Source organism: Trichomycterus rosablanca, chromosome 1 (assembly GCF_030014385.1).
Source record: "Trichomycterus rosablanca isolate fTriRos1 chromosome 1, fTriRos1.hap1, whole genome shotgun sequence".
In the NCBI taxonomy this organism is placed as follows: Eukaryota; Metazoa; Chordata; class Actinopteri; order Siluriformes; family Trichomycteridae; genus Trichomycterus; species Trichomycterus rosablanca.
In genome coordinates this window covers 66,940,605-66,963,963 of record NC_085988.1, presented here as the reverse complement: position 1 = coordinate 66,963,963, position 23,359 = coordinate 66,940,605, and the positions used below count along the sequence as shown (strand labels likewise).

Genomic DNA, 23,359 nt, shown 5'->3' with positions numbered 1-23,359 from the left:
TTCACAATATTATGTATTGTAGATGGTGAAAATAAAAGGTTAAGCAACACCAGTTGATAATCAGTGGACTCTACCTATATGCGCTGGACACGGGGTCTTGTTGAAAGCCTGGTGAGCACTCTACATAGACGGCATTTCACCTCATTCTATGCACGCTCCCAAGAAGAAGGCATGTCTACATTTCTATATACAGCACCTTAAATGCTGCCTACTGAGGTACCTTAATTCTAAATGATAATCTGACTGAATAATGTGGGAGCATGTTTTCAATGTTTCCTTAGTGGTGAAGGCAATCCCAGCATTCAGTATGGCACAACTTTTCTAACAAAAAATGACAAATATGGTGGAAGAATGTGGAGTTCTATTGAAATGTAAATAAATTCGAACAGATTTTTAATTTGTATAAAGGTGTACAAGTGTCATTTATTTGCAAATTCGGGCTTGTCAGTAACAATTTAACAGACAGAGGGAGATGTTAGCCGGAATGCTAGCGGGTTGTGCCGCCTCAGTCCATTGATTTGAATGGCCTGAGTCTAACTGTGTTAGCTTAGTAAAAGACTGCGGTGAGATAATCGCCGTAATCGCTGTCTAAGTAGTGCGTCCAAATAATCTGCCTTATAGGTCAATGTCTTATTAGAATCCTCTGTACTTATGCAACTGCCTAAGTAGATAGTAGGTAGCAAGGCTCACAGGCGGATCATTTACATAAGTTCTGGACCTGCCCAAATGGTCGTCCAATTGGATGGAGATCTTCAAAATGCTTAGCTGGGACTTAGAAATCACTTTAGAACCAGACCTCTACAACAGCACTGTTTGGGGTTCCTCTTGTCCCTCAGACTCCAGCCACAAAACAATGCATAACTGCTTTTAGTACCCTGCTTGCTAGATGTGCCATTCTAAAGATTGTAACTTTCCTCTCCGTTTACCCTCTTGGTTGATATTGGATTGGAAAAGCTAGGCGCCTACAGGTTGGGGTCCTTTGCAGACGTTTACCCTGGTTATCTGTCCTTAATATTATTAATGATTGCTGTATTACTTCAGAGCAAGACAGGGGGGTTTATTTTTTTATTTTGAATTTTTTTTTTGTCTGATGGAAATGTGTCATGTCATTCCTACCTTGACTGGTTTTCCTGTGCCAGGCTCTCTCCTCTCTGATAAGCTTGATCTGCGATTTGTGTTGTAGACCTTTTGAGAATCTGCTTGAGTTCTGGCTCCAGACGCTCCATGATGGCATTAACGGTCTCAGGAATCTTCTTGAGTTTGGCCAGGGCTTTGATGAGTATTCCCATAAACTCAGCACTGTTCTCCTCCGGGTCCACATCCAAATCCTCCTTTGCATCCGGCAAATCTTAATTTACACACAAACACACACAATCAATAAACAAATGAAGACGTATGGTATTTCATTGTGAAAATATCAACATGTTTATTATTTCAACCCCATCAGCATTTATTTGGACATAACCAACTCCTTATTTCACTTGCAATCTTCACTGGCCAAAAAAGTCTGCATGCTAGCACATGGGCTCCTCCAACATTTATGGAGCTGCTGGCAGCTTGTTTTTCACCAACAGCAGTGGATTCCTACAAAGAGCAATAACATGTATGGAGGACCATGATTTGCTATCTGTAACAGTTGCAAGGTAGAGTGACTCCATACTTGGCCTTCCTAAAATAAGACAATTCAGTCAACTGAGGCAGTTGTAGCCTAGTGGTTAAGGTACTGGACTACTGGTTCAAGCCCCACCACTACCAGGTTGCCACTGTTGGGCCCTTGAGCAAGGCCTTAAACCCTCAACTGATGAGACTGTATACTGTCCCAGTACTGTAAGTCACTTTGTATAAAGGAGTCTTCTAAATGGCATCAAAATGTAAATGCAGTTTAAATAGTTTTTTTTTTTTTTTGAAGTTGGGGGTCTTTTTTCAATTTCAATTTTACTACACAGGCTTTAAAAGAGAACTTTTAGACAGTGGTCCCCACTCACCGGGTCATTTATTACCGGGCTGCAGATCGCTACATCAGCAATGAAAACACTACTTTTTTACGGGTGTTATTGTCTCCAATCACCCCTAGGTGGGAGCAGCGTCTCATTTCAGTGAAAAGAGCTCATTTGTTAGTAGTACAGTTATTCTATTTGTGAAATTTGAGTGAATTTTACAACTTTAGTTTGCACAATAATTACTACAATTACTGGAAAAATTAGCTACTCCGACTAAATAGTTGGTGGCAAAATGAAGAAAAGCACTACTTCTCAAAAAAAGCTCTTCGGTGGCACCATCCTATTATACCTGAAGTACCGTCAGCCCCAGTAATTGCACACTTTTCATGCAACATTGGAATAAATTGCTGTTAGCACAGGGATTGCGTTGGCCCTGGTAATGCCTGATGTAGCAAATTCCCCATAAAAGAGACAATTAAAGGAAAAAATAATCAATTTATGGACAGCAACAGAGGGACTAGGTGGAGCGACAATGAGAGAATGAGGAAGCATATAAAAAAAGGTAAAACAAGTACAAAGAAAAAAGACTCCCCGGACAGCTGCCTAGCATTTATGGCATTGCAAAATATGTGGATCTTTAAAAAATGATGAAACAAAAGCACTGAATTAAATCAAACCAAGTGCATCAAGTGCCTGAGAAAACAGTGCCTAAAAACACAGATGACGTTTAAATTTTTATTTTACATTCCTCCTGTAATAAGCCCACCTGCTGTGGTGGAGACTGGCAACGTGAGTCAGTTATGGAATCCTGTCTTTCTGCCTTCACAAATCTGGCTGAGATGGGGCACGACAGTCACCTGGTTAAACGTTAACTTGCTCCAGGTGGGAATGATTCTATGCATCACGGTTTCTTCCTCACAGATTTGCCAGCTCCTTTGTTGGCGAACCTGCTTTCTCTGAAATCATGATAGCAGGAATGGTCTGGTCTATTTTCTGCCACATGTAGCATCTCAAAAAGCATGTTAAACATTTGAGAAGTGACACAGTGGCACCCTGTCATCCAGATGTCTGGGCTGGGTGGCTACATGAACAACGATTGACTTGTTGTTAATACAGGGCAGGAAGCTGGAGAAGGACCTCATAACTGGTACAACTGATTGATGGCGCCTGCACAGAGTCAAGGGATAATGTGATCAGGGTGTGGCTCTCCGTACACAAAGCTGATCCGCATATGAACTCGCCTTGTGAAGGTGAAAAGATGCAGTGGGCTACTGCACACATGTCGGAGGGGGTGTGTGACAGTCTCGCTCACCACAGTCAGAATTGGGTAATTGGATACGACTAGATTGGGAGAAAAATTGGGGAAAAATGTCGTGTGGCTTACGGGCTTAAAATACACTAACGCTTTCATTATGGCTGCATTTCAAAATGCATACAATTGAACACAACCAAGTTAATAGACTGGCTCACATTGTTAATTGGTATAAATAAAATAAATTTAGCACTGGAAGCAGTTTTGCATCCTTGTTGTCAGAGTAACTTTTAATATTTTAACTACGTAACATTTGCCAATTCAGGATATATCACTAATGAAAGATGGATGGATGAATGAATAATTATGGCTGCTGGGGGTCTAGAGGTTACTCTGTGTGTGTGCATGTGCAAGAACTGCATCCAGTACCTAAACATTACATGTTTACAACTTACTAAACCAAACATTTTAATAATTGTGGGCGTAATTGAGCTAACAGCTTTGGGACAGCAGATGTAGGAGACGTAGACATTAGTGGGTGGAAAAGTGAACCTGATAAAACCAGCGGGGCTCCCCAGAGGGGACGAGCCCACGCTGCAGCGCAAGGCTAACGAGACCTTCAACCCCCGCTGTGTTGACAGCTCACACTGGTTAATAATATAAAAGTGGAGCCGCTTAACAGTAGTTACAGATATTAATGGAAGCCGATGTGACAGTGTTGTCATTATAGATGTGGAAGGGAGGTGAAGGTCACACTTGAATATGTTAAGTGTGCAAATGTGTTTGTGCATGCGGAAATGTGTTCAGTGAGGAAAGCAGATAAAAGGCATGTCTGAGTGTGGGAATATGTGTGTATGAGATGCTGCCTTGAATTGATCTGCTAATCACATGTTAATGAAAAATAATAGCTAATGCAACATCTGTAATAATTTGCCATCATCAACACCATTAGGGAATACCACTCGCCTTGCACTAAAAGTGCAGTTGATAAACAGAGATGAGACGGGGCTCAGACTGTGTGCATTTGTATAAGCAAGCGACTGAGCAGAACAGAGCTATTGCCAATTTTATTGGTTTCCTTTAACTAAACTAATTTGTTTGTTTAGGATTTTAACGTCATGTTTTACACTTTGGTTACATTCATGACAGGAATGATAGTTACTCATTACACAAGGTTATATCGAACTCAGTCATGGACAATTTTCTATCTCCAATTCACCTCACTTGCATGTCTTTGGACTGTGGGAGGAAACCAGAGCACCCGGAGTAAACCCACACAGAAAGGACCCGGACCGCCCCACCTGGGGATCGAACACAGGACCTTCTTGCTGTGACGCGACAGTGCTACCCACTTAGCCACCGTGCCGCCCTTATCTAAACTAATAAACAAGTTTCCAAAATAGCAGCAAGCATGACAGTCTGACTGTATATTTATTTATATTTTTTATATCATTTTTATTAACCACTTTATCTTAATCAGGGACACAGCAGGTCTGGTCCCACCACCCAACACTAGGCAATCGTGTCTTGTGTAGACAACCGGCCAGTTGTTAGCATTGGGATTTAAACCCAGATCTCAGCACCTGAGCGCCTACCACATATTCAGAGGGTTTTTTTTCCCTCTGTACTAGCAACCAGGTGATGAAATAAATGTGCTGTCTAACTTCTGATTAGGTAGTGATATTATCTTTGAAAAGAGTTTCAACAGACTGTGTTGTGCACTTGTATGCTCGAGTAAAAAAACATTTCCTGAGGAAGCACTTCTGCAAGTGGCTCTGGATAAAAGCCTCTGCTGAATGATTTTAAACAGAGCTCTTCCTAATATCGGTGACTATATTACCATTGTATATTTAAATATTGTGATGACTGGGCCTGTTTATGAGAACATAAAACTGCTAGTCACATAAGCAAGTAATTTAGTCACTTTTCCAGGCACAAGCTACATATTAAAAAAACATTAAAAAAATAAAAAAAAGACACAGATGACAATACTATTGATAAAAATGATGATGACTAAGCAAATGTAGTTAAGCAACTGTAGCTTTTAATAGAAGTATGCCCAAGCAGTAACCGACTGAACTGAGAATTTACTGGATGAAACAGTCTGAATGTTTCTTAGGAACAAAACAGTCAAGTGGTGGTAATTGCAAGTCCAAAAATATTGAAATCTCCTGGTTTAAGATACACTCCAAGAAAAAGGTCTTAAAAAAAAACATCGAAATAAACAGGTTGCATTTCACTATATTAGGTAACAATAATACAGTGGGGTCAAAAAGTATTTAGTCAGCCACTGATTGTGCAAGTTCTCCTACTTAGAAAGATGAGAGAGGTCTGTAATTTGAGAGACAAAAAAAGAAAAAGAAAAATCCAGGAAATCACATTGTAGGATTTTTAAAGAATTTATTTGTAAATTATGGTGGAAAATAAGTATTTGGTCAATAACAAACAAGCAATATTTCTGGCTCTCACAGACCTGTAACTTCTTCTTTAAGAAGCTCTTCTGTCCTCCACTCGTTACCTGTATTAATGGCACCTGTTTGACCTCGTTATCTGTATAAAAGACACCTGTCCACAGCCTCAAACAGTCAGACTCCAAACTCAACCATGGCCAAGACCAAAGAGCTGTCGAAGGAACCCAGGAAGAAAATTGTAAACCTGCACCAGGCTGGGAAGAGTGAATCTACAATAGGCAAGCAGGTTGGTGTGAATAAATCAACTGTGGGAACCTGATGAATGACCTGCAGAGAGCTGGGACCAAAGTAACAAAGGCTACCATCAGTAACACACTACGCCGAGAGGGACTCAAATCCTGCAGTGCCAGGCGTGTCCCCCTGCTTAAGCCAGTACATGTCCAGGCCCGTCTGAAGTTTGCCAGAGAGCATATGGATGATCCAGAAGAGGATTGGGAGAATATCATGTGGTCAGATGAAACCAAAATGGAACTTTTTGGTAAAAACTCAACTCGTCGTGTTTGGAGGAAGAAGAAAAACCCAAGAACACCATACCTACTGTGAAGCATGGGGGTGGAAACATCATGCTTTGGGGCTGTTTTTCTGCAAAGGGGACAGGACGACTGATCCGTGTTAAGGGAAGAATGAACGGGGCCATGTATCGTGAGATTTTAAGCCAAAACCTCCTTCCATCAGTGAGAGCATTGAAGATGGAACGTGGCTGGGTCTTCCAGCATGACCATGATCCCAAACACACCGCTCGGGCAACGAAGGAGTGGCTCCGTAAAAAGCATTTCAAGGTCCTGGAGTGGCCTAGCCAGTCTCCAGACCTCAACCCCATAGAAAATTTGTGGAGGGAGTTGAAAGTCCGTGTTGCCCAGCGACAGCCCCAAAACATCACTGCTCTAGAGGAGATCTGCATGGAGGAATGGGCCAAAATACCAGCTACAGTGTGTGCAAACCTGGTGAAGACTTACAGGAAACGTTTGACCTCTGTCATTGCCAACAAAGGTTATGTTACAAAGTATTGAGTTGAACTTTTGTTATTGACCAAATACTTATTTTCCACCATAATTTACAAATAAATTCTTTAAAAATCCCACAGTGTGATTCCCTGATTTTTTTTTCTCATTTTGTCTCTCATAGTTGAAGTGTACCTATGATGAAAATTACAGACCTCTCTCATCTTTCTAAGTAGGAGAACTTGCACAATCAGTGGCTGACTAAATACTTTTTGACCCCACTGTATCTGCTTAATTAAGCAAATCTATCTTGACATGGGTTCTCTGAATCTTCTAATAATGTTACGAACAGTTGTTGGTAAAATCCAGTTCTTAAAAAAGTTCTTACAACCTTGTCTTGCCTTACCTTAACTTGTTCTTGATCTATTGACTAAGACCACTGACTAAGATTTTTTTAAAGACTTTTGTAGCAAGTAGCAAAAGAGCTTGTAAATGATATTTAAGGAGCACTAATGAAAGGCTCAGCCCTATAGCAACACCAATTACCTATTCACCTGTATTCACTGGTTTGTTTTTCAAACTTCCTTATTTTACAGTGCCCTTATCCAAACATTTTTTAAATGTGTCACAGGCAATAAATCAAACTGTCATAATGTCTTAAATATTTTACTGTTAATGGTGTTAAAGGAGGCATTCCTTAAATTAAATTTAAACCATTGGAACCCATTGACATTTAATTGTTTCTTACTGCTGGATGTTCCTGGAGTGCTGAACTGGGAGGACTCTGTGAGCTTGCGTGGAGTGGACAGGCTGACATCCAAACTGGACGAATCCTTTGGGCCAGATCTGCAAAAAACAATAAGAATTAAAAACAACTCAAACAATTTCATAACTTTACTTGGCTAAAATAACAGGTTCCACTAAAGCTTGTTGTTTGAGAATTGCAGATGTCTGATAAAGAAAATCCAAAGAAAACACCACTGTAACCCAGAATTCCTGCTAGGAAACTCAAGTCAGTCTACTTAACCCAGAATTGAGTATACTGTGTCAAGATCAACATAGCTGCTCACATCATTAATGAAAGCAAAGTAGTAGTATTACTCTACCTTTTATTATGATTATTAAAGAATCAACCAGTAGTTACATTTACAACACAAACTTTACATCTGTTAAAGAGCCTTTGGAGGCTTGAAAACACCAAACTAATTAACAGCTTCAGGAGAAGCATTGCTGGTTTCCTACTTTTCTAAGGTGAGTCGAAATTTAGCATTAGCAATAAATAAACAAATATTGAATCCCAGTTCTATTTTAAACAGTATCATCAGGAATAATAGCAAAATGACAAGTGTTTCTAAGTCTCTAAAGAAATAAACACATCAGTACACAACTGTAGCAGAAAATACATTATTTTTGCATTCTCAGTTTTTTTTTGTGCACTCCTCCCTTTTACAGTCTAACCTGATGGCTACGATTGGCAGCTCAATTTGCAGCTGAGCAGCATGCAAAATTTTGGACATCCCTGCTTAAATTCTTGTTAATGACCTCACCAGAAATCACTCATGAGCACATTTATTTTATTTATTTATTAGGATTTTAACCTCATGTTTTACACACTTTGGTTACATTCATGACAGGACAGGTAGTTACTGCTTACACAAGATTCATCAGTTCAGGTCTTTAATGTCAAACAATTTTTTATGTCTAATTCACCTCACTTGCACGTCTTTGTATTGTGGGAGGAAACCAGAGCTCCCGGAGAAAACCCACAGACACAGGGAGAACATGCAAACTTCACAGAGAAAAGACCCAGACCGCTCCATGTGTGGATCGAACCCAGGACCTTCTTGCTGTGAGGCGAGAGTGCTACCCACCGAGCTGCCCTCAATAATATACATAAGGCTTTATTGATCCCCTTAGGGAAATTAACTTGTTACAGCAGTACAAGAAAAACGGTGGTAAAAACATAAAGGAAAAAGACTACGTGAAAAAATTAAGCTACTAGACAAAAAATTGCACACTTTACACTAAAGTAATGTACTTTGCTATATTATTATGAGTAATATATTACATATTGCCTATTTCTATTTCACTTATAAGAGTATTGAAAATGATAATATAAAATGGGGAAAAAAAACAATAGAAAACTGTTTAACTGATAATAAAAAACTGTCATTTAGAGTATACAGTCCCGTTTATATATATAAAGTATTTAGTCAGCCACTGATTGTGCAGGTTTCTCCTACTTAGAAAGATGAGAGAGGTCTGTAATTTTCATCATAGGTACACTTCAACTATGAGAGACAAAATGAGAAAAAAAAATCCAGGAAATCCCATTGTAGGATTTTTAAAGAATTTATTTGTAAATTATGGTGGAAAATAAGTATTTGGTCAATAACAAAAGTTCAACTCAATACTTTGTAACATAACCTTTGTTGGCAATGACAGAGGTCAAACGTTTCCTGTAAGTCTTCACCAGGTTTGCACACACTGTAGCTGGTATTTTGGCCCATTCCTCCATGCAGATCTCCTCTAGAGCAGTGATGTTTTGGGGCTGTCGCTGGGCAACACGGACTCCACAAATTTTCTATGGGGTTGAGGTCTGGAGACTGGCTAGGCCACTCCAGGACCTTGAAATGCTTTTTACGGAGCCACTCCTTCGTTGCCCGAGCGGTGTGTTTGGGATCATTGTCATGCTGGAAGACCCAGCCACGTTCCATCTTCAATGCTCTTACTGATGGAAGGAGGTTTTGGCTTAAAATCTCACGATACATGGCCCTGTTCATTCTTCCCTTAACACAGATCAGTCGTCCTGTCCCCTTTGCAGAAAAACAGCCCCAAAGCATGATGTTTCCACCCCCATGCTTCACAGTAGGTATGGTGTTCTTGGGTTCTTCTTCTTCCTCCAAACACGACGAGTTGAGTTTTTACCAAAAAGTTCCATTTTGGTTTCATCTGACCACATGATATTCTCCCAATCCTCTTCTGGATCATCCATATGCTCTCTGGCAAACTTCAGACGGGCCTGGACATGTACTGGCTTAAGCAGGGGGACACGCCTGGCACTGCAGGATTTGAGTCCCTCTCGGCGTAGTGTGTTACCGATGGAAGCCTTTGTTACTTTGGTCCCAGCTCTCTGCAGGTCATTCATCAGGTCCCTCCGTGTAGTTCTGGGATTTTTGCTCACCGTTCCCATGATCATTTTGACCCCACAAGATGAGATCTTGACCCCAAGAGAGATTATCAATGGTCTTGTATGTCTTCCATTTTCTTACAATTGCTCCCACAGTTGATTTATTCACACCAACCTGCTTGCCTATTGTAGATTCACTCTTCCCAGCCTTGTGCAGGTCTACAATTTTCTTCCTGGTGTCCTACGACAGCTCTTTGGTCTTGGCCATGGTTGAGTTTGGAGTCTGACTGTTTGAGGCTGTGGACAGGTGTCTTTTATACAGATAACAAGGTCAAACAGGTGCCATTAATACAGGTAACGAGTGGAGGACAGAGGAGCTTCTTAAAGAAGAAGTTACAGGTCTGTGAGAGCCAGAAATCTTGCTTGTTTGGCTGACTAAATACTTTTTGACCCCACTATGTATATATATATATATATATATTAGGGCTGTCAAACGATTAAATTTCTTAATCGCGATTAATCTCAGAATTTTACATAGTTAATCGCGATTAATCGCATTAAAAAAAATCTGTGTAAATGTTATAGAAAACAAGGATTTTAAGTGAAATGTTACAATTAAAATGGTGAACATATTTATGCTAAATGTACTTATGTTAAAAACTGCTGGGACAAGAGAAAACTGTAAGGGAGTTTTATTCACTCACATATTAGGCTTTAATACTATCTAGCAGAGAACCTTGACTTCGTATATATGTCAGATGCGTAGTTATTGTAACAGACTTTTCTGTGGTTGTATCGTGACGATGGTTTGATGGACGTTTCTACACAAAGTGAGTGTGTTTTCACTAGGGATGCATCGATACCATTTTTTCCCAACCGAGTACAAGTACATGTATTTTTGTACTCGCCGATACCTATTTAGAATGATGCAATCTGGAGCATGATGGAATAGTTTAGTTTTTAGTGTAAAATAGTGCAGTGGAACAGTTGCTTGCCATCACTAATTGTAAAAAAAAAAACACCGCACAGACATTATTGAGAAAGCTTCTGACAAGCTAACGTAATTAATGTTCATTAATAAACGCACGTAATTAACGTTGTGCACATCATACATGCGATGCGATTCTGCTGATTGAAATATTTACTTTAAAAAGATAATACAGTCCGATCCCATCTGAGCCGATTCTATCAGCACGTTCGTGGTTCACCTCGGTAAATCGTAAACGACTCTGAGTCGACTCCCGCTCTGTGGTAATAACCAGTATAATTAAGCCTGAGCTTTATAAAGTAAGCGAGTCACACAAAATGTTCTGTAGTATTTGGTGTTTATTTACAACCGCATCATTCATTATAACAGTAAACACGGAGAGATGACTGAGAAAAGAAATTTACGCTGCGCTTACAATGAATCGATTCTTGAATCACTTGTATCGACACTGTGAACAGAGAATTGAACACAAACAGCGGTCGCTGCTTTTGTAACCGGTTATCTTCACTGTTAGCTCTATTTTTAAGGGGTTTTTTTGTCAAACGGAACTAAAGAACATTAAACGTGTGTGTGAGCGTGGTCAGTGAGAATAATTCAATCTGTCTCCCGTGGGTGAAAAATGAATTGCTTTAGTTTTAGAAGTGAAAAAATCTCGTAATGTAATTAGTGCGTTAACGGCACTATTTTTTTTAATCTCGTTAAATTGAGATTGCGTTAATGCGTTATTATCGCGTTAACTTCGACAGCCCTAATATATATATATATATATATATATATATATATATATATACAGTGTATCACAAAAGTGAGTACACCCCTCACATTTCTGCAGATTTTTAAGTATATCTTTTCATGGGACAACACTGACAAAATGACACTTTGACACAATGAAAAGTAGTCTGTGTGCAGCTTATATAACAGTGTAAATTTATTCTTCCCTCAAAATAACTCAATATACAGCCATTAATGTCTAAACCACCGGCAACAAAAGTGAGTACACCCCTTAGTGAAAGTTCCTGAAGTGTCAATATTTTGTGTGGCCACCATTATTTCCCAGAACTGCCTTAACTCTCCTGGGCATGGAGTTTACCAGAGCTTCACAGGTTGCCACTGGAATGCTTTTCCACTCCTCCATGACGACATCACGGAGCTGGCGGATATTCAAGACTTTGCGCTCCTCCACCTTCCACTTGAGGATGCCCCAAAGATGTTCTATTGGGTTTAGGTCTGGAGACATGCTTGGCCAGTCCATCACCTTTACCCTCAGCCTCTTCAATAAAGCAGTGGTCGTCTTAGAGGTGTGTTTGGGGTCATTATCATGCTGGAACACTGCCCTGCGACCCAGTTTCCGGAGGGAGGGGATCATGCTCTGCTTCAGTATTTCACAGTACATATTGGAGTTCATGTGTCCCTCAATGAAATGTAACTTCCCAACACCTGCTGCACTCATGCAGCCCCAGACCATGGCATTCCCACCACCATGCTTGACTGTAGGCATGACACACTTATCTTTGTACTCCTCACCTGATTGCCGCCACACATGCTTGAGACCATCTGAACCAAACAAATTAATCTTGGTCTCATCAGACCATAGGACATGGTTCCAGTAATACATGTCCTTTGTTGACATGTCTTCAGCAAACTGTTTGCGGGCTTTCTTGTGTAGAGACTTCAGAAGAGGCTTCCTTCTGGGGTGACAGCCATGCAGACCAATTTGATGTAGTGTGCGGCGTATGGTCCGAGCACTGACAGGCTGACCCCCCACCTTTTCAAACTCTGCAGCAATGCTGACAGCACTCCTGCGCCTATCTTTCAAAGACAGCAGTTGGATGTGACGCTGAGCACGTGCACTCAGCTTCTTTGGACGACCAACGCGAGGTCTGTTCTGAGTGGACCCTGCTCTTTTAAAACGCTGGATGATCTTGGCCACTGTGCTGCAGCTCAGTTTCAGGGTGTTGGCAATCTTCTTGTAGCCTTGGCCATCTTCATGTAGCGCAACAATTCGTCTTTTAAGATCCTCAGAGAGTTCTTTGCCATGAGGTGCCATGTTGGAACTTTCAGTGACCAGTATGAGAGAGTGTGAGAGCTGTATTACTAAATTGAACACACCTGCTCCCTATGCACACCTGAGACCTAGTAACACTAACAAATCACATGACATTTTGGAGGGAAAATGACAAGCAGTGCTCAATTTGGACATTTAGGGGTGTAGTCTCTTAGGGGTGTACTCACTTTTGTTGCCGGTGGTTTAGACATTAATGGCTGTATATTGAGTTATTTTGAGGGAAGAATAAATTTACACTGTTATATAAGCTGCACACAGACTACTTTTCATTGTGTCAAAGTGTCATTTTGTCAGTGTTGTCCCATGAAAAGATATACTTAAATATCTGCAGAAATGTGAGGGGTGTACTCACTTTTGTGATACACTGTATATATATATATATAAACCATATAAAAAAGTAAATATATAAACCATTATGCAATGTTAATAACTATTTCACTATAAGACGTGATGATGATGGACTTGTATGTAGTACCACTGGACAGCTCATAAGTCTTATTATCAGATTAACACATTGACCTTAGCATTACCAAAAACACTTATTACCCTGAGGCCTTCATGAGTCCTGTCACATGTCATCATCAATACACCCCAGGGCAGAGAGGTAATTCCTGTCTGGGTTAGGCTTCTAATGCAATTTGGATTTTCCCAGCAGCCTCTAAATTGTGGGTGTTCTATCATCTGGTAATAGGACAAGTGTGCTGAAACTTGACTTGGCATTGATTTGGTGGTTCAGTTCATCTGGGCCTGGGCTTAATACAGACCAGAAATCTGTATGTATGTTAAATTTCAATAAGGGAGAGCAGGGATGGTTCCCCCCTGCAATCATTTAATTAATTCTTTAATTCTTTCTCATCTAGTTGTATCTAATTTCTTTTCATTGCAACCTTTTCCCTGCTGCTGCAGCCGTCCACCCCCGATTGAGGGGGACTGCAGTCATACGATTATCCAACCGCTTTATTTCACCCACCTGAGACGTGAGCTCAGAATCTTTTTTTTTTCCAATCACCCCTTGTGCAGGTGCCTTGATCAGTCAGCAGAAGTTGTAACTGCAGCAGTGTTGAAGAACCCCTGTTCAATTATTGCAATCCAACTCAACCCCCTCTTCCCCACTGACATACAGTCAATCATGTCTGTGTAGGTGCCAGATCGGTTGTTAGCACAGTTGTCATTCGAACTTGGATATCAGCATTGATGGGCTAGTGCATTACACTGCTGCGCAACCAGTTTAAAACTTTTTTGGAAAGTTATTTGCAGACTGCTGTTTTCACATTAAACTCCACATTACTGATACAAACTGATGCAAAATACAAACATGACAATGGCACCCAAGCTGGTACCTAGATGTAGTACCAGCGTCTGGACGTTTGAACCAATCCAAGAATCTTAAATTAGGTCTGTCATTAATTAAAAGCTGCTAAAACAAGAGTAACACTGTCCACAGTCAATCAGTCTTTACATTTTCATGGGCTTACAGGATGCTGTACAAAAAAAGCCACTCTCCTCTTTGAACTTTAAGTATTTACCAACAAACCTCTGTAGAGCTGTAAGGTGGCAGGGAGGGCTTGAATGTTGCATGATGGTCCACAGCAATAATAAAAAAAAAAATTAATTAAAGTGACAATCTGAGGTTTCTTCTCAACCATGTGATGTGTGTTCTATTCATTTATTCACAGAGAGCATTACTTGCACAAATAATTCACGTTTAATTCACGTTTATAACTACCAATTTTTTTTTTTTTTTACATTAATCACCAAGCAAACAATTTAAACCCTACGAGTAACATAATAAAAATCCAAAAGTCGGTGCCCAGGTGGTGTGGTGGGATATTCCACTAGCACACCAGCGCTGAGAATCTAAACACACCTTTTCGAATATTGGCCCTGCTACCGGTCAACTGGGCACCATCTAGAAGGCACAATTGGCAGTGCCTGCAGCAGAAAAAAATTGTCTACCAATTCTGCTGGGTGGGAAAAGACCGGATAAGTGGGTGGGGTATATAAACCCTGTGCAAGGACAAAAATTGGCCACCTGATCTGCTGTGTGGGGAAAAGATCGGACTAAGTGGGTGGGGTCTTCTAACTCTGTGCAAGGACCCTGGTTAGCAGACCAAGGTACCTGTGTAGAAGTGGATGAGTTTCATGTGCGAATCCACCAAGGCACAGGCAAAAAAAGAAGGGTTGAGGTACTGCACATGCATCGGAGGGGGCGTGGATCAGGCGCATATACCCCCCTCGAATGTAATCGGGATCCCCAGCAGCAGAAGACTAACTGGCTATGCTAAATCAGAAGAAAATGCATAAATAAAAAGAAAAAAATCCAATCACTCTGTCCTGCTAACATTTGCTAATATGGATATTTAAGGTACCATAACGATAAGGGAAAAGACACTGATGTATCTGTGGTGACCTAAATGGTTGGAAGTGTTTTCTTAACAAAATTGCAACAGGTCCTTTTAACATTTTACTAGTGCTCAGCTAAATGGATCTGAAAAGATGCTAAGTGCCTTTACAGGAAAAACTAAGCTACAGTACTGTCAGTTTTCACACACATTTTTAAAAGAACCGGTGGAAAAAAACCTAACTGATGCTGCTTTATGACCCTGACTAATAAACCACTTTGCCTCCTGAAAGCTGCAAACTGCAATTGCGAAGCAGTAAACACGCGAGTCGTGAAATAAAACCGAGTTGGCACATTTCTGAGATCAAATCCAGAGCTACAACAGAACACTTTAGCTCAGCAGGGTCACCAACCCGCATTAGCCTAATGTGCTATGCCATGGCGACTTTGCTCATACAAAAGAATTAGCAATGCGGCAGCCGCGACGGTGGTCTTCGGCGCTCGCAAAAACACGGGAGCGCGTAATCCCCTGGAGACTGCTGCGCGGCTGCTGGAAAACAAAAAAACTGTCCATTATCGTTCCCCTTATTTTCATCCACACGCCGAGGAATGAGTTATCTGTGTTTTCACTAAATGAGAGAGCAGGAACCAATCAGCTGGGCCTTATGTATGGAAACAGACAGAGATTAGGAGCCAGGCTCACGGCCAGGTGGCCTAATGTTGAAAGAGAAATGGGGCAGAAATGTGGCTTTACATTCTGAAAACTATAATTCACTAAGCCTTAAAATTATTTATCCCTCTAAAGTAATGTAATATTTTTCAAACAACAAAATTCAGAAATAGTTTTTTTTCTTATTGAACACAATTTATTTTACCATTTTTTTTTGTTTATTTGTTTATATTACACTATGTTATCACATTTATAATATTTATGGCAGGAATTGGTGTTTTATATTTATATAAAGTGTTTTATATATTAATGAGGGTATTGAGCATATGTAGTCTGTGTCTTTCTCTGCTGTACTTTGGGCATTCGTCAGACTATTAACAGTCAGACTATTCAAAAGATAAATAGCCCAACTCTTTGAGAGGTCATCAGTATGGTAGAAGCTGTCCACCTAAACCAAACTCAAGTCAAAAGGCTGATATTCTATATTCTCAGCATTTTATCCAAAGCGACTTACAGTACTGTGACAGTATACAGCCTGAGCAATTGAGGTTTAAGGGCCTTGCTCAAGGGCCCACTAGTGGCACCCTGGAAGTGGTGGGGCTTGAACCAGTGACCTTTTGATTACTAGTCCAGTACCTTAACCGCTAGGCTATAACTGCCCTGGCTGATGAAGATTGTTGATGTGACTGAAGGCAACACTCATGATGTTACACCAAAAAGGCCTTTCAGGAGAGTAGAAAGAAAGAAGCACTTGCACTTGCTTGCACTGTGGTAACTGATAAACCAGTTTACACCATCTAGACTATGGAGGTAGAATCATTTTCTGCAGCAGGTACTGGCAATCTAATCAGGACTGATGGAACGCAAATGGTGCAAAGTACAAACACATCTTGGATACGAACCTGCTCGCCATCATCAAAAAGGAACTGGCGCCAGGTGGCCCAGTGGGATAATCTGCTAGCACACGAGTGCCCAGATTCTGAGCTCCCTGGTTCGAATCTCGGCTCTACTACCGATCGGCCAAGCATCCTCTAGCAGGCATATTATCTGTGTTTTCTGTGTTTTCACTAAATGAGAGAGCAGGAACCAATCAGCCGGGCCTCATGTACGGAGGGCGCCCAGGTGGCACAGTGGGATAGTCTGCTAGCACATGAGTGCCGAGATTCTGAGCTCCCTGGTTTGAATCTCAGCTCTACTACATCTAGCAGGCACAATTGGCTAATGCCTGCAGGAGACAAAATTGGCCTCCAATCTGCTGTTTGGGTAAAACTGGACTAAGGTGGGGTTATCAACATTGTGTAAGGACCTTGGTTGCCCAGGGCTCCTGTACAAAAAGTGGAGCAGCACAAATATTGGGCCGTAGCTCTTCGTACATAAAGCCGACCTCAAGCGCAAATCCACCTAAGTATGGGTGAATAAAAAAGGGATTGGCGACTGCACACACTTCGGAGGGTGTGTGTGTCAGGTGAATATACACCCTCCTTGGATGCCGTTGGGAGTCCCCGGCAGAGGATTGGCTATGCTGAATTGGGAGAAAAGGGGGGGAAATGAATTCAAAAAGGGGAAAAAAGGAACTGGGAAGAAAGTTTATGTTTTGACAAGGAGTAACCATGATAATGGTTTTGATTGGTCCATGTAGAATCCTGATATGGTCCACCTTAAGTCTTTGGAAAGAACTTGAAAACAACACTTTCCAACTAACCTAAAAAAGAAGAGCTGCCTATTTCACTTTTATGAAACAAATAAGGTTGAAAAATAAATAAATACTATATTAATGTCCCATACATTTGGAATTCAGTGTGACTGATCAGGTATGTCAGCAGGATTTGGCTAAAAAAAAAATCAATTTCCAGTCCCTCTTTACAATGCTGTATGATGCATTTTGTCTTATTTCCGAGGGAGTTTTACTACTGCAAACATGTGGCAGTTTACAACCACTTCCTCTATATTCTGTCCTAGGATTTGTAATGAGTGTAATCTGTTATCTCTGTCACATCTGCTCCATTCACTTTTTAATGAGAAGACAAAGAAGTGGATATCTGTAGGAGTTCTGCTTCCCTTATGAGAGCGCACAGTAATGAGTAACACAGCATCAAGTGCAACCAACAGAGCTCAATTAATCAAAAAGCCTCAGAGCTATTAGTGAAAATCTGCTATGGGTTAATCGACATATAATAAAAAGGATAGACGTGTTGCATGTTTTTGCTGTCTGTGCTGCCTTATACACTAAATGTCCAAAATATATTTTTATTTTATTAGGATTTTAACGTCACGTTTTACACACTTTGGTTACATTCATGACAGGACAGGTAGTTACTGGTTACACAAGATCATCATCAGTTCAAGTCTTCAATGTCAAACACAGTCATGAACAATTTAGTATCTCTAATTCACCTTACATGCATGTCTTTGGATTGTGGGAGGAAACCAGAGCTTCCAGAGGAAACCCACACAGACACAAGGAGAACGTGCAAACTCTACACAGAAAGGACCTGGAGCGCTCCACCTGGAAATCAAACCCAGGACCTTCTTGTTATAAAGGCGACAGAGTGTCCAAAATATGTAGATGTTACTTTTTCTTTCTTTTTTTTCAGCCACAACTTTTGCTAACAGGTAAGGATGAATAACTCTAAACTTTTCTGCAAAGCTAGAGTTTGCTTCACCAGTTAAATGATAGAGCAAATAAATCCTTACACAATAGTGCTGACCTTAAAACCTACTGCTAGTCTGTAGGACCTAAGGATGGATTACAACATGATTAAACCATTGGGACTCAATAATCACCCCCTTAATTAGCTTAAGCTGTGATGTGTTATATAAACACCAACCACAGAGTCAGAAAAGAATAGAATGCATTAATTGTCATATATACATATACACATGTAGTCCATTGTACAGTACAGTGTCCCTGAAGCCGAGAATGTTAAGGGCCTTGCTCAAGGGCACAACAGTGGCAGCATGGCAGAGCTAGGATTCAAACTCTCAACCTTTTGATAGTCCAAGGCTCTACCCACTAGGCTACCACTGTCCAAGAGTTAAAGGTAAAACTAAGAAGCTGTTACAAACGCTGAGAGAGGGGATCATTTCATTGCACCAAAAAAGCAATGGGTGTAAGAAGATTCCCAAGAATTTGAACACTTCTAGAGCAGCAAACCTGCCTGGTAGTGGGAGAAAGCCCAACATTTCCCAGATGCTTTAACAATGCCATTTACAGTTACATTTTTACACAGCCTTGGTGGTGGTGGGGCTTGAAAAAAAACCTGTAGGCCGCTCAGGTGGCGCAGCAGTAAAGTACGCTAGTGCACCAGAGTTGGGGTTCTGAATGCATCGCATCGAATCTCGACTCTACCTCTCCGACTGGATTGGGCAGCAGCATGAACAACAATTGACTGCTGTTCCGGGTTAGTGGGAGTCAGATTATAGGTCCTCATAACTGGTACAACTGCGGCCCCTGCTGGCTGACTGATGGCGCCTGCACAGGGCTGAGAAATAATGCTGATGGGGGTGTGGCCCTCCGTACACAGTGTCCATTAGTGTATGAACTCGACTCGTGCAGGTGAAAAATGCAGTCTGTACTGATTGCGTACCGGAGGGGGCGCAAGTCAGTTGAGAGGCGCAATCAGGGTAATTGGACACGACTACAAAATTGGGGGAAAAAGTGGGGGAAAAATAGATAATAAAAAATAAAAAAAACAAAGAAAACCTTGCTGCAATAGGCAACCATAAGATGATCACTTAACAATCACAAACTTAATGGCCGGACTCAACAACACATGCCACTATTAAACAAGAGGCACAGGAATGTGGAAAATTGTTCATGTGTTTAAAAATGTGCAGAGGTTCATTTTCTGTAGAGCCTGTGCTCACATATTCTCTTTTAAAATATTACTAGAATGTGTAATCTGACAAGGGTGCCCAAATTTGCATAAAACTGTAAGCAGATTTTGAACAAATTACATTGTAATCACGTCTGCCATGTGTAATATAGATATGAGCTGTTATTTCTGGGATGCTGTGATAAGCCCAGATGAATAATGAATATTTTTTTAGCCGTATGATAAATCACACGACGTTTGTAATCACGCAAGACACAATAACTGTGCTTAATAGGGACCTGAGTCGCACGTGATCTTCTCGACCTTTATTGTGTTGTGAATGCGTTATCTCCGGCACCATCTGCCCAGTTTTTCTTATTACAAAAGCCTATTTCTGTAATATTCCTATAATGAGCTTACTGCACATATGAAGCTAACTAAGTGTGAACTGGCGGTTAGTTACTGTTAATTACGCAGTGCATTTTCACACTGTAATATCCCAATTTTCTGAGAGCACATCACTAAACTAAGTTCTAATGCAAATGTGAAATGCTCCCAGGAAATTTTAATATTGCAATGTAAAACAAATAAACTGTACTCAACAGCACATAGAAAATGCTGGAGTGTTACTCCCTGCTTTAATAAAAAGCCAAAAGGGGGCTCAGTGGGTAGCACTGTCACTTCACAGCAAAGCCAAGAAGGTCTTAGGTTCAATTCCCAGGTGGAGCGGTCCAGTTTCTTTCTGTGTGGAGTTTGCATGGTCTCCTCGTGTCTGTGTGGAAGTAGGGCTGTCGCGGTGAAAGAATTTCCCCTTGCGGTATTTAGCGTGGTTCAACACCGCGGTGTGCGATAATATCGCCATTTTTTTTTTTTACTTTTTAAAAAATTACTTAATTTATCTGGATATTAGAGCTATATAAACAAGCTTTATTATAAAACGGATAGTTCCGGTCCTAAGATCTGATTGGCTGAGCCGCGTTCGAAGCCGTTGTAAAATACCCGATAAACGCACACCTATGACCACCTCACATCATTCCATATTAATACGCCACTGAAAAGAAAAAGTGAATGTTATGTTCGCCCTCATGTTGCCTAGCAACACTGTTAACGGACTACCTGGGGTCGCGGAAGAATGCTTTTTGTAAGTGCTTTTGTAAATAAAAACATTTGTTTATTGAACATTGTTGTATTTTATTATATTTTATGTTGACCGCCATTTTATAAACGCAATAAGCCACTCGAGACCGTGCGTTACTGCTATGATTTTATCACGGGGAAAGACGTTTTAGGCACTCCGCTTTGTGTTGTGCCAAAACAACCTTCCCTGTGATAAAATCACAGTAACGCACGGTCTCTCGTGGCTTAGTGCTTTATTGTTAGGCTATGATTCGGTATATTATTGCTTTATAATGACAAAGATGAGACAGCTTTAAGAAAAATCAAATGCGTGTTTATTGTTAAATACAGAACAGAGCAGGGATGCGCATCTTTTCTCTATTAAAAAAAAGGTTTAAATTAAGCTTCTAGCCTAGGCTAGATATACACTGTGAAACAAAAAAAAGCAAACTGTTTAGGCTAAATATTTTAAATGCACATCTAATCAAAATATGGTAAAAAAAATTTTTTATAAAACGAAAGCTTTCGTTTAAAATAAAGAATAAAGTCTGTAAGACCTTAAACCTGCGTTATCATGCGCACTAGAAAACCAACATGTTCACCTGATGTGTTTAAGAGAGAGGATCTGAGTGGGGTAGCGATGGTGCTCGATGCACAAATACACACGTACTGTACTTACATACAAAATCTAGCCTGGTTGTCGCGCCACCATTAACTATCTATTTAGTAGGTATAATTAACATAACAATATATACTACATTTCAAGTTATTATTCGTTTCAATACATTTTTATTCAATGAAAAAATACATTTAAATCATTCCAGCAAGAGAATATTTGCAGGCTGCAATGCCATATTAACAGTCATTAAGTGTTTTAGTATGCCAAGGCTTTTTTAAGGTTTGAATATAGTCTAAATTACAAGTATTTTATTGAGTGTGAACTCAATTTGATCATTAACTTGCCTATAATTAATGTTGCCATTGTTTCCATCTTAAAACACAAAGCCTGACACTCAGCAGCAACACATGCGAACAGGTGGCAGGATAATGACGCTCTTAGCTCATTTTCATTATGAATTTATTTAACATTTATTACGCCCGAATGTAAGTGAAAAACAAGATGGACCCTGCAACAAAAAAAAAAAAAAAAACGTGAACATCGCTGTGTTGCGGTTGCTTGGTATGCCCTGCGGTTGGCTGGTCTATACCGCAGTATTTCAAAATTGCGGTTAGCGCGACAGCCCTATGTGGAAGCTCCGGTTTCCTCCCACAGTCCAAAGACATGCAGAATTGGTTTGCCATTAAAAACTTAAACTGATGAATCTTGTGTAACCAGTAACTACCTGTCCTGTCATGAATGTAACCAAAGTGTGTAAAACATGACATTAAAATCCTAATAAACGAATAAATAAAAAGCCAAAAACATTCATTACAAGCTACGGCCGAATCTGCAGTGTGTAGACTTACCCCCCTGGTCGTCCCTTGTCTTTGCCCCGCTGGCCCACGCGGCTGGTGGACTTGATGTACAAGTGGCGGTGCAGCTCATCGATCAGCACTAGATGAATGTTGAGCTTCTTGCTGTGCAGCTCCAGCCTCAGGTCACCAAGTCCTTCCACCTGTAGCAGAGGGCCCTCCAGAGACTCCACTGCTGACACCTGTACACAACAACACACAGCTCAATAACATTCCTGCAGTTTGCCAAGCAATACGGTGCTGTTAAAAAGTACTTGTCTTGTCCCAATTTCTTCTATGTTGCATATTTGTCACACTTATACATTTCAGATCATATAACTACTGACACAAAGACAACCCAATATAAGACAAAATGCATTTTTTTATTATTATTTATTAATAGAAAAATGCTGTTCAGCCCTACCTGGCCTAATGTGAAAAAGTAATGTCATCCTTATCCACTAAATCAACCAGATAACCAAATTCAATTAATAACTGGGTTTAATTTCAGGTCTGTTGAATCTAAGCATCACTTAAATAGAACCTGTCTGATAATGTGAAGCAGGCTAAAAAAATCTCAGAAAGCGGAACGTGTCACATTCTAAAAAGATTAAAATATAGATGTAAAACAAAGCCATTGAAATCTGCAAGTCTACCATTGCTAAGGCTCTGGGTCTCCAGTGAACCACAGTGAGAGCCAATATCCACAAGTGGAAAAAAAAAAAACCTGGAATAGTGGTAAACCTTTGCAGGAGTAGCCCGGCCTACCAAAAGTACGCATTGACAGCTCATGCAGGAGGTCACAGAATTATTTATTTATTTATTTAATTAGAATTTTAACGTCATGTTTTACACAGTTTGGTTACATTCATGACAAGACAGGTAGTTACTGGTTACACAAGATTCATCAGTTTAAGTTTAATGTCAAACACAGTCATGGACAATTTTGTATCTCCAATTCACCTCACTTGCATATTTTTGGACTGTTGGAGGTAATTAATGGTTACACAAGATTCATCAGTTTAAGTTTAATGTCAAACACAGTCATGGACAACGTTGTAACTCCAATTCACCTCACTTGCATGTCTTTGGACTGTTGGAGGAAACCTACGCAGACATGGGGAGAACATGCAACATGCAAACTCCACACAGAAAGAACCTGGACTGCTCCACCTGGG

The 23,359-nt window shown here is 40.4% G+C and overlaps 1 protein-coding gene across 2 annotated transcripts in view; it reads right to left on the bottom strand.

Moving 5' to 3' along the window:
- exoc4 (exocyst complex component 4) overlaps positions 1-23,359 on the bottom strand; it is a 292,052-nt gene that overhangs the window by 253,412 nt on the left and 15,281 nt on the right. For both annotated transcript variants that reach the window (XR_010012418.1, XM_062995374.1), the window contains exons 4-6: positions 22,197-22,384; positions 7,353-7,450; positions 1,117-1,348 (exon numbers count right to left, since the gene is read on the bottom strand). Coding sequence is in view for 1 of the 2 variants with exons in the window: in XM_062995374.1 (XP_062851444.1) it covers positions 1,117-1,348; positions 7,353-7,450; positions 22,197-22,384 (518 nt within the window). In the remaining variant the exon portion in view is untranslated. The remainder of the gene's footprint in view (positions 1-1,116; positions 1,349-7,352; positions 7,451-22,196; positions 22,385-23,359) is intronic.